Source organism: Phaethon lepturus, unplaced genomic scaffold (genome assembly GCF_000687285.1).
Source record: "Phaethon lepturus isolate BGI_N335 unplaced genomic scaffold, ASM68728v1 scaffold42549, whole genome shotgun sequence".
NCBI lineage: Eukaryota > Metazoa > Chordata > Aves > Phaethontiformes > Phaethontidae > Phaethon > Phaethon lepturus.
Genome location: NW_010566323.1, coordinates 1 through 11,447, shown reverse-complemented (window position 1 = coordinate 11,447; position 11,447 = coordinate 1). Strand labels below are relative to the sequence as shown.

General features: G+C 46.3%; 1 protein-coding gene across 1 annotated transcript; it reads left to right on the top strand.

The window, feature by feature from the left end:
• The first annotated feature begins 980 nt into the window (after positions 1 to 980).
• On the top strand, positions 981 to 4,345 carry LOC104627295 (chromosome unknown open reading frame, human C9orf69). The gene is made up of 2 exons (XM_010295444.1): positions 981 to 1,149; positions 3,303 to 4,345. Exon 2 carries the CDS (start codon positions 3,436 to 3,438, stop codon positions 3,853 to 3,855), a length of 420 nt encoding a protein of 139 aa, XP_010293746.1. The 5' UTR covers positions 981 to 1,149; positions 3,303 to 3,435; the 3' UTR covers positions 3,856 to 4,345.
• The last annotated feature ends 7,102 nt before the right edge of the window (positions 4,346 to 11,447 follow it).

Sequence of the window (11,447 nt, the reverse complement as noted above, 5' to 3'; positions counted from 1 at the left end):
TGAGCTTCCTGCTTTCAGTTCCTTTCCCAAGTCGGTGCGGTTTAATTTAGCATCTGGTAGGATGTAGGAGGAGTTCGAATTTCCCCTCCTTCCAGTACTCCCTGCTTTCATTTATCAGCACTAACCTTTATTTGTCATTGTCCCTAACCTTGTTTGGCTCCTTCTGGAACATTTTGGTCCTGCTGGTCCTGACTGATGGTCCTGTCATCTGTGAATGTTGCGGTCTGTCTGTCATCCCTCCTCCTCCACAAATTATGAGTACCCTGAGCAACAGCAGACCTTGCCTGGAATGTGTGATAGATGAAGAGAAGTAGCACTGTATTTCGGTAGCTTTCTCATCATACACTCCGCTTTTAAAGGAAAGGGAGTGAAAACTCACCAAAGTGAGTAGTAATCCAGATTTTTAACTTCCTGATGAGGCCATTAGTAATGTGATGCTTGGGGTAGCGGCAGCATGGCTGACATCAAGCTGCCTGGGCCTTCGATTTGAAATCCTTTGAGCTGTAGGTTGATACCCAGATGAGACCGACTTGGCTTTCCAGACTTACAGCAACATGCTTTAAAACAGAAAGGCCCAAAAAAATGACCTGGAGGAACGGGTGTCCAAATCTATTTCTAGGCATCCTGTGCCAACATACAGGTTTGGGAGCCTGCAGTGTTGGCTGTGCATGCTCTCTGCATTGTGTTTCGTACACCCTGGATGAACAGCGATGACTCTGTGATGGGGAAGGTGACTGACAGGAGGTTTCTATCTGTCATTTGTCCTTTCCTGTCTGTGAGTATGGCATTGGATAAAAGCTGGATGATTCTTTCCAGCATGTGTAAGTGGGCTGCATTATTGAGCATGTGATTCGTTTTAGAATCTTTATGGATTAAAACTTCATGCTTGGGGAGGGCCCTTGTAATTTTGAATTTTTTAACACACAAAATGTGCAAATTGAAACTTACTCTCTCATTTTATCTTTTAGATCAACTCATATGTAGAGTGTTGTGAGTCTATGAAGCACCTTAGCAGTTTCTTTCACTCTTCCTAGAAGGCCAGGCGTCACAGGAAAACGCCACTTTTTTTGTTACAAGAATTAAGTGGCATCCAGAGACGGCAGTGGATTACTGACCTTCTGCTGAGTGGATGGCAGCACCATTAAAAATGTAATCTTTCAGAAAGCTTATCTTATTCTCACAATGTCCCTCTGCTCATGGCTGTTCCAGTGTTGATATTTGAGTTTCTCTAAAGAGTATGAGCCTACCAAAGCCTGTTTGTTATGTGGTGGGCACAGTAAATGGGAACAAGCTGCTGCTTTTCACAAAGAGTAAGTCTCTGCAGCTGAGCCGTTTGAGCGCTTTTCTTGGATTCACCTATTGAAGGTTTTGTCAGAATCAGAACTCCTCTTCTAAAACAAAGCTCAGACATGAAGCAATGTGTTGAGTTTGCCCCCAAAAATGACAGCTTATGCAAGTGGGGGTTGTGCTCCATCACTCGGGCACGGTCTTGCTGAGTGCTCTAATAGTGTGTGCGCCGATTTCCCCATGGCTGCTCAGGGACTCGGACTAAGCAGCTATGTAAGAGTTTGCTGGAAAATTGTAAGCTGTCTTTTGTGTCCTGGTGAAAGAGGTTGTAAGGAGAGGCTGCATCATCAGAAATTGAATGCTCTGAATCCAGAGTATGTGAATTTTAACTTATCTTGCTAATTTAGTCCTCCAAAAATATCTCTGAAAACAAACACTGAGCAGTATATAGACAGCATGTGGGGAGCATGTTCAGTTGCATGCTCCAGGCACAAAACTATGTCGTTTTTAAGTAGTGTTGGTTTAGTATCTGACCAATTTATATGTCTTGCAAAATGCATTCTTGTAACACACTTCCGAGCTGGTTGCTATTTCCTTTCTACAGACAGGAAATTATGGCAAAGAGGCACTTAAAATTATGAGGGTGTCTTTGATAACTGAGAACAGACCTCAGTTTCCTAAATTCCTTAATCATAAGTTAACCCATGCTCCTTTTTATTAGTCCCTGATTCATGTAGAGCCAACAGATTGCCTTCAAATTTCTGCAATGGCAAAAAGGAATTAGAACCTGGGGCCAAGCAGAAGAGAGCAGAACCGCTATTTCCATTTGCGTGTAATTTGAGGCAGGAAGGGGGAAAGAGACTTACCCAGCAATGCACATGTATCAGAGAAGGTTTTTGATATCAAAGCACAATTTCCTGCAACCTTATAATTTACTCTGTGATTAGTTTTGTTAGTAACAAAGTGAAAAATTCTTGAAGTAACTTTTAAGTTACTTTAGGTTTACTTTTAAGAGTAATAGGATTTCTTGTTCAAGAAAGGAAAGATCTGCCCAGATCTGAATGCCTGGGTCTGGATGCCTGGGTGTGCGAGGAGGCTGGGGAAGTCCCTGTTGTTTTCTAGCATTATCTGATGAGTGCATTGTCATTTCATAATTCCCGGAATTTGGCACATTGTACGCCTGGGGTGAAGCAGCGAGCAGCTAACAGGCTACTGCTCATCACTCACAGAACAACAATGGGTGTGTGGAAGGATGTTAAGATTATAAATCCTAAACACTCCAGAAGATCAAGATATTTCACTTATCTCTGTGGGTCCCAAAGGGAGAAATAAACTAGTAGATGTCTTTGAAAGGCTGCCTTGCCATTGGATGCGATGACAGTGAGACTGCAAGGCTCCACTGAGCAAGGGGAGGTACATCCTGTAGAGTGTGAAAAACATGATTGCCTCATTGTTCTTGCAAGACCTGCCATTATTTTCAGTTTGTTTGTTTGGTGAAGGTTTGCCAAGTGTTGAAATGAGCAGAAATCTAGAATCACTGCTGTGTCTGGGCTGAAGAATTCGCTTGCAAAAGTACTTGGAGAACTTTTTTCTTTAAAAGAAATATGATCCAATGCAAATACATACATTAATATTACTGCTTCCATGAGCAGACCGTTACAGGATGGCTGTTTGATTAAGAAGGACCTGTGAATTAGCCAGGATAATTCCAGAACAAAGTTCTCCTCTTTCCTGCATTAACACTGTAAAGCTTATAAAAGCTTACGACTAGTGCTGATATTGCATGCTACTGGGGAGCTGTTTGGAATCTGACTTGGTGATGATAGAAGCAGAGTTGTATTTCTATATGTCTGCCTGGTAAACAGTAAGCAAAGAAGCAAAGCAAAGTTGTTTCAAGCAAAGTTGAGTTTTGCAAAACTGCTGTAAGTAACTGCCAAGCTGGAGAGCGTCTGCCGTGCTGCCTCTCCTCCTGCTGAGGCTACTTAAATGTGTTTTCCTTCTCTGCCTTCCTGCAGGTCTCTTCCTTCCTGGAAATTCAGCAAAGAGCTAGCATTCCCAGGCTGTTGGATCTCTTCCATGTTAATGGATAATATTTGATATGTGCCCTGTAAATCCTGCCCTGGGACTCTGTGACCGGTGGGGTGCCTGATGCCTGTAATCCCCATTCCCCGCCGGGTCCGTTCATTCCACGGCCCCCACACGACCTGCCTGCATTCGGCCTGTGGCCCGGTAAGGACCACTCACTTGGTGCGTACCAAGTACAACAACTTCGACATCTATCTCAAATCCCGATGGATGTACGGATTCATCCGTTTCCTGCTGTACTTCAGCTGCAGCCTGTTTACCTCCATCCTCTGGGTGGCACTCTCTATCTTGTTTTGCCTTCAGTACCTTGGCATCCGGATCTTTCTGCGTTTCCAGTACAAACTCTCCATCATCCTCCTCTTACTGGGGCGAAGGCGAGTAGACTTCAGCCTCATGAATGAACTGCTCATCTATGGGATTCATGTGACCATGCTGCTAGTGGGGGGGCTGGGATGGTGTTTCATGGTATTTGTGGATATGTAAATAAAACGAGCATGTGGGCTGAGAAGGTGACTTTTCTTCTACCCCAAAATGTGTCAATATCTTCTTTTCTTTTTTTATATAAATTAATTTATTTATCAGTGCTACTTTTTATTGATAAATTAATGTACTTGTTTGCAATTTTTATCTTTTTGAGGGTTGAGGTGCCATTTTGATTATCAAAGTGCAACACTTGATTGGGTGTTTTTTCTTTGCGTAGTGCAAGTTAATAGAAATTTCTTCTAGTCCATAGGAGCCTACCTTGCTGCTGTTCCTGTATTCCTGTGGGCAGGAAAAAGGCAGTGACTTATCTGGAGGGCAGAAGCCAGATAACTTTGCACCCCACACTCTTATTCCGTCTTCACCCTTTATTCTAAAAATGTTCCTTAATGTCTCGGGCACGTAATATGTATCCTACTTGACTGATGTTATCCTTTCTCTATGTAGTTTGCATTTTGCATTTCCCTGCTAAGAATATGGGGCCAAATTCAACAGAGCGTGGGGGCTTGGGTTTGTTTTTTTTTTTCTGTTTTGTTTTTAGATTTGTGCAAGACATGCTTTTGACCTACTATACTGTTCTGTTCACTTTAACATAATTATATAGCTTTGAATGGCTTTGTCCTTTTCGGGCAGTTAGTGCTGAGTAAGTGACTCTTACCCTAATAGAACAAATCCACTGGAGTGATGGGAACAGAGTTTGGTATCATGTGCTCTTGAAATTCCCAGTCACGGCAAATATGTTATCAGTTCGCAGTGATTAAGGGGAACCCATTGCAGTGGTCCTTTGTGTTTAGATCTTGGCATTTGGTTCTACTTTTCGCTGAATTGATTAGTTCCAGTTTTCTCACAGAGCTACTTCTGTCTTATGGAGTATGGTGAGATGAGACTGTTTCACCTAGGAGAGACTGAAAGCAGAGTACAATCTGAAATGGCAATAATTGTTCTATGCGATTACAGAAAACATTCTCTCTCCTACCTCTGCAGCAGCGACAGAGGGGTCACTGGAGAGCTTTACTAACAGCTCAAGAAGGGAGTTACGTGTTGAGCTCAGTTCTACTGTTCTCGATCTAAGATATCAGGCTGTTCCTCTGTAGCCAGTCAAGTAACTTTATTGAGTCCGGAAGCGGGCTTAAAGTTTATTTTTATTCTGTTTTTGTTTGTTTTTCGTTATAAGGGAATATTGGTCTTTTCCCTGTGTTCTTTAAAGAACTATTTAAAAACAAGTTGGTGAAAATGGAGGCTTTTTTTTTTCTTCCCTCCCCTGAAATAATTCGAGTCAATCATAACGGAATAAGCAAGACTGGAACTACGCGATTGTTCTTTTATGATCTCTTTGGCCTGAGATATGAATGTGGTTGAGAACAAAGTCAGTTTGCACACAGGGAAGGATACTTCATATTTCAGCTTGCAAGTATTGCAGTGTTCTGCTGACATACTTTTGATTCGTAGGCTTGTGGATGCAAAATAGAGAAGCTTGTCTGAAGCCCAAAGCTAAAGCAAACCCAGAAATTATCTCATTATCGTGTTACAGATAATTCAGACTGAACGCACAGAGCTGAATAAATAATGGGCCGTGGTGGTGTGAACTTTAGATTAGCCCCGTGAGAGCCAAAGGCTGTTTCTGCAGGAAAGATGTAGCGTCAGCATATGTCACACACCGGTGTCTGGAAGTTTCCTCCTAACTGTAGAGCTCCCCCAGAGCTTTGTTCTGGGATCGCTTTCTGGACTGCAGGTCCTCAGTGTCCTGCAGGTCCAAGCTACAGCTTGCTCTGAGGGCAGAGGGAATTCCCAGTAATTCCCAGCCCAGTGCTTTCCTCCCCGGTACAGCTGTCAGCCCGGGGCGTTGCAGCTCTGGTGTGCAGGCTGTGGGACCCCTGGGATGGCTGTGCTCAAGAATTCCTGCAGAAAACATGTTACAGTAAACACGTTTACACCAGTAAACAGCCCTGGTGTGAGCTGAGAGACCAGCTGGGACCCCAGCGAGGCCCAGCTGCAAGCAGCTCTCCTCGCCCTTCGCAGGAGGCAGAGCACGGAGGCTGGCTGGAGGTTGGATGGTAGGACCTTGTTTCACCCTGGAGTGGCTGTATTTCAGTACTCCTTGTAATGATGAGTAAAAGAGTGATTTGTGGTACATGTGGGCGCTGCTGTGCTCCCCACCCGTGCCTGCTTCAGCTGGTGGGTGCCCTTGGTGATGGAAGCACTCAGCTGCTTGACCAAACCTGTCGTAGCTTGGATCAGGCTCCGAAGGAAGTGAAGGTCTAGGCTGTGACCAGGTCGTGAACTTCTGTAGTTCCAACCTGTTCTTTGAAAACCCACACAGGAACAGGGTGACACAGTGAGCTTTGATGTATATGAGCTTGGAAACCGGAACACCGATCATGCGATTAACACATGAATAGCAGGTGGTTCTTCCAAGACTAATTTAGTCAAGGAACAAAGGAGGTTGTGGGTACAAGGAGTCTCATACTTACCTTTTCCATCACGCGTAATTTGACTATGAGCCAACCATTTATTCCATAAATATGACAGCCTGAGCAAGCTGTTTTTGAGCTCTCCCTGCTAAGCAGCTGGCTGCATGCTGGTGATCTCCCCTTGAGCTGGGACACCCCTCAAGGTTACTCCTCAAGGTTGAGAGACCCCTTACCAACTGCAGATCTTTGGTAAGTGACGGGTATCGTGCATAACCTTGTATTGCAGGGCATTAAAATCTTGTGTTGGTAACTTTGCATCATTATTATATCCTCTGTGCAGTAAGTAATAGATTGAACCTTGCCATTGGACTTTGTTAAGCCTCACTTTTACAACATCGTACTCCAATAAAACCACTTTTGCTGCTACCTTTGGCGGTGGTTCTTTAAGCAGTCCAGATCAGCTCCGCGACACTCCTGCAGCAATGGTTGAACAAAGAAGGGCTTCTGCGTTGCGGTTCATTGCTTTACTGCACAGACTTCCCATCAGCCCTCCGCATCCAGATTCAGCGGTGCACGCCAAGGAAAAAGTACACGTCCTTATCAAATCACAAAAAAGCAATGTTTGCCAGATGCCCAAGTGTTCCTCGAGAGAGACCTTGGGAGTAGGTTGCTTAGAAGATAGTGACAGAAGACAGTCTTCTTTCGGAAAGGTAGCCAGCTACCTACTGTCAGAGTGCCCTGAGTCTCCATTCTGCGGTTGCACGCAGACAGACGACCCTGAGATGAAATACTAGAGAAGGAGGCCTCGAAGGCGCTGCGCAGTTCAAAATACTCTCATTCTTGGTCGTTACCAGCACTTGGACGCCTTGCAGCGCTCGGGTGGTGTCATCCTACCGGCGGAGGGGGGGAAGTGAGGTCCCTTTGAAGTCATGCTGGCAAGGAAGAGGAATTAATTTTCAAATGATTTGTTTTATGATGTAATAATTTGAACGTTTTAGATCTTTGTGAGCAGAGCAGTATTTGGCACCTTTAAGGCACTTTTCCTCTTCAAAGCATTTTCCAACTGGAGCTAATTAAACCTCACAACATCCCCAGGAGATTGCTGAATAAGTAAGAACTTGGTAATGGTTCAGAATTTAAATTTGGTGTTTTTAAATTTGAGATTTTTTTTTTTTTTTTAGGATTACTTTGCCAAAATATTTTTTCTCAAGGAGCTGAGATTCTAAAAGTTTCTTGCAAGCTCAAGGGGAGCCAAGCCACAACTGAGGGAGGGAGAAAGAGGCAGAATAAATGTTATACTAAGTATATGCGAAGAAGCAGCTTGGGTTTTTTTTTCCCCCGTTTAGTTTAATTGAAAAAAACCTGGCATTTTTAATAAAGGGGGGACGACGGGATGGGATGGACACCAAACTTCGTAGAATACAACAAATAAGGAAACAGGGGAAGCTGAACTTTCTGCTTTTCATGAGTCAAACAAGTGGCTTATGATATTTGCCAGAAGTATTTCATGCTAAGTGGGTACTTGCAAACTGTGCCGCACTGGCAAAGTTCATGTTCTTTTGGATTTTTTACTCTCCGAATTCATCAGTGCTAGGAGGGATGGATCAGGCTCCAAAATGTGTTAAGTCTTCCCTTCTTACTATATAGAAGGCTATAACTGTAAAATAATTTGAAATTTTCATTGCAGTGTTCCTTCATGCCGATTCCATCCTGAACAGCGAGAGCAGCTGGTTTGTTCCCTCTCATTTTTATTTTTATTTTCTTCCCATGTTTAGGCTTTAAATATTGCTTTTATACTTACTGGGTTAAAAATGGCCTCAGGAATAATTAGGAAAAATACTAGAAATACTGATTTGGGAGAGTGTGTCCATCCCAGACCCAGGCTGACCCCTTCGGAGAACATCCCCCATGAGTCCTGCTCGCTCCAGAGCTTTCCAGGTGTTCGGGCGGCAGAGAGGCTCCAGCTGCATTGCGGACTTAAGACGAGGGATGACGGTACGTGCGGTGGCAGAGCTGCCTTGGCCTGTTGTTGAGCCTGTGAACGTATGAACGAGACTGAAGTGCTGGAGTTTCACCTTGTTAACTCTTCAGAACATGACACCAGCTGGTGTTTTGGGTGCCTGTTAAATTCTGTATGAAACATGCCACCTACATTAAACTTATTTTTTTAACATGTTGATGGATTGATTGCTTGGAAAGAAAAAGGAAGAATTTTGTCTTACGATGCTGGTATCGTTCTGGTGGGGGATGTCCTACATCCTCTTCCTCTGTTTGCACCGCCGCAAATAAAGCAAGGGCACGGTAGAGGAGGATCGGGCCCTCTGTGGTTGTGCCTCAGCAGCATCACTGAGAGTTGTCTAAAATGCCTCTTTTTACCTCCTTGAAGGGTCGCTACGAGGAGAGCCAGGCGCACAGCGGCTCGAGGCCGCAGCCTGCATTGCGCGCCCTGGGCGCCGGCGCGACTGGCAGGGGGCGGTCTTTGGCCGGCGTGGGCCCGGGCGCGACTGGCAGGAGCCGTTGCCTCGCAGCGGGGTGCGCAGCGATTCATTACCAAAAGGTGCTGTCTTTCCTCCTTCCCCTGCGTGGAGCTGTGCTTGCAGTGCAAAGCTGTATTGTTTCAGGACACCGTTGCGATGCTTCCTCTGGGAATAAAGAGGAATATTCCTACTATGATGGACTTCCTATCCCTCTTGTAATTCCTATTGTACTTCTGTGGAAAGTACTACAGTGATGTGCAGCAGCATAAAACCCTAAAATAGGTGCTGGGCAGGATCTTCTGCAGCGGCTGGCAAGGGGGGCACCAGCAGAGGCGCAGACTTCAGAGAACCGGCGCAGGGAGGACCGCCGCAGGCCGAGCTGGAGGGGAACTGGAGAACCGTCTGCGTGGATGGCGCAGTCCACGTCCCCACGCGTGTATGAGACGCTCCTTTCTGTCATCCCGACTCGACCGCTGAAGAGTCGTAGTGGAGGACTTGAAAGAAAGGGGAAGGAGGTTTCCAAAAGAGAGAATGGTTTGGGCAAGGGTGGATGCACTTTCAGTACCACGTAGGAAACCGTAAGCCACGCTCAAAAACATGGCAGGTGCTGTTGGCACGTGGCAGAGGCCAGAGGTGGTTGAGCGCTGTGGATCATTGGGCTCAATGGCAGTAAAAGGCTCAGGAACTACGTAAACCTGTGTTTTCTATGATGAATGTCATTCTTAAATATGTCTCTTGAGCCTTTGCTGTCTCTTGGGTAAGAACTTCCTTGCCTGGTTCCTAGAGCGAGCTTCTAGAGTGAGCTTCTACCCTGGGCGCCCGGCGGCACCAGTGCAACTGGCCCAGGCTGGGGGGCTGAGAGACCCGGTGGCCCGAGGGGTCCCCAGGGAGCGGCCTGGGGTTCCCAAAGGCAGGCGCCGTGCCGTGCCAGCAAAGGCAGCTTACTGCCAGGGCACGCTCCCAAAGCGGAGCCTCGTGCCTGTGTCCGGACAGCTCGAGGGTCGGGATTGCTGTTTTCCGTAAAAGCGAGCTGGGGCAGGCTCGGACCCCATCTACAGGTGTCGGTCCTAGAAAGGCACTGGGAGCAGGCTGGAGAAGAGAGCAGCCCCATACCCCGAGGGCCTTACCTGGCTGAAAGCTCATTGTAATTCTTCCCAGGGTTCTCACAAATTGCCGATTCTGTTTCTTTCCCTCCTGGGGAGGTAGGAGACAGCATTTACTACCGGTTGTGGAAAATAACACAGCACGTTTACTTTCAGGGGCGGCTTTGGCTGTTCTGGAGCCTCCAGCACACACAGCTAGCATGCTGTTCCAGTGAAGTCGTTGCTGGAAAATATGAAGCCTTGTTATCTTTCTGCGTTTTTATTTAGCCAAACAAGGTTTCCATAGCTCCTGGACAGCTCTGCTGCTGGGGAAAAAAAAACCAACAAGCCCTCACATTTCTTCACCTGCCAACTCTCTGCACTAATTTTGTCTTCCTGCTTCAAAGCAGTTGTCGTGCCCAGAAAATGTCAGTTCAAAGCGAAGTTTTGTCCAGTAATGAGCCAGTGAAAAATTTAGTGTTAGATCTTCCTGTGCAGCGATCAAAACTGTGCTTAGGTGAGAGCAGAGCTGGGCTGTCGGGTCGCTCGGGAGGGGCTCAAAGTCAAGACTGTGTGTGCTGCGCTGCAAGGCTTGTCTGCGTGCTGATTTACCCTGGGAATAGCTTCATGTTAACGTAGTCGACAGGAGCATCCCTGCATCTCCCGCGTCTTTCTCAAGCAATAAATTCATCTGCTTGGGGAAGAAAAGACCAAAGAATTTGCACGAGGGCTGTGCAAACACGACTTTTTTTTCTTTTCCGAGCTGTGCACGGCGGGGTTTGGAGAGCCTCTTCCCCGCTGACCTCCACCACACTCCGCTGGCTGCAGAGCTCCAAAAATGTGTGGTGTTCCCGCAGCTGGGTCAGTGTGCGAGAGGGAGTTGTCCCTGTGCCACTGGCGCTCCTCCTGCCAGCGCTCAGCCCCGTGACGGGGGCTGGAAGGGCCCCGTCCTGGCCTTGGGTGCACAAGACCGTAGTAAATCAGAGTCTCTGATTCATCCAAAAGCCAACTTTCCCCTGCATGGAAGATACTGTATGTCACAGCAAGAGACAAATACTAAAGTCCTTAGCTGGTTCTTTTAAAAACAAAAATTAAAATCTCCCATTGGCCCTGGTGAGAGTTTTGCCTGAGTAAGGATGTTGCGATTATGCATGCTAATTAAATGAACCACCCATCCCTTCAGAGTCCGCTCTCTGCTGGGAATTCCCCTCTGAGTAACTTGGTCCCAGTGAGGAAAGGAGTTGCATGAAAAATTTCCCAGATGGTGAATCTGTTAGAGAAAATCACAATCTGTTTGTGGCTTTTTCAAACAAAAAAGAGCACGGGAGACGCTGCGGAATAAATTTGTTGTTGCAAACCATTTGCTCGGTAATGGGGACAATTTAGATGGGCAAAGAGTCTTATCTCCCTGCCTCTAGAACTGAGCAATGGTTTAAAAAGTAAATTACAGCGGTGTGTGTTTTAAAAGCCTTATGCGGTTGCTTTAATGATGCCTGTTCATTTATTCGCACATCAAGGGTGTCCGAAGCTGCCGGGGGACTGCGGCCTTGTCCACGCAAACCTCTGGAGGAACAATGGCTGCTGTGTGCTGCGCCCGGCTCCGCGCGCCCGCCCGGCACAAAGGA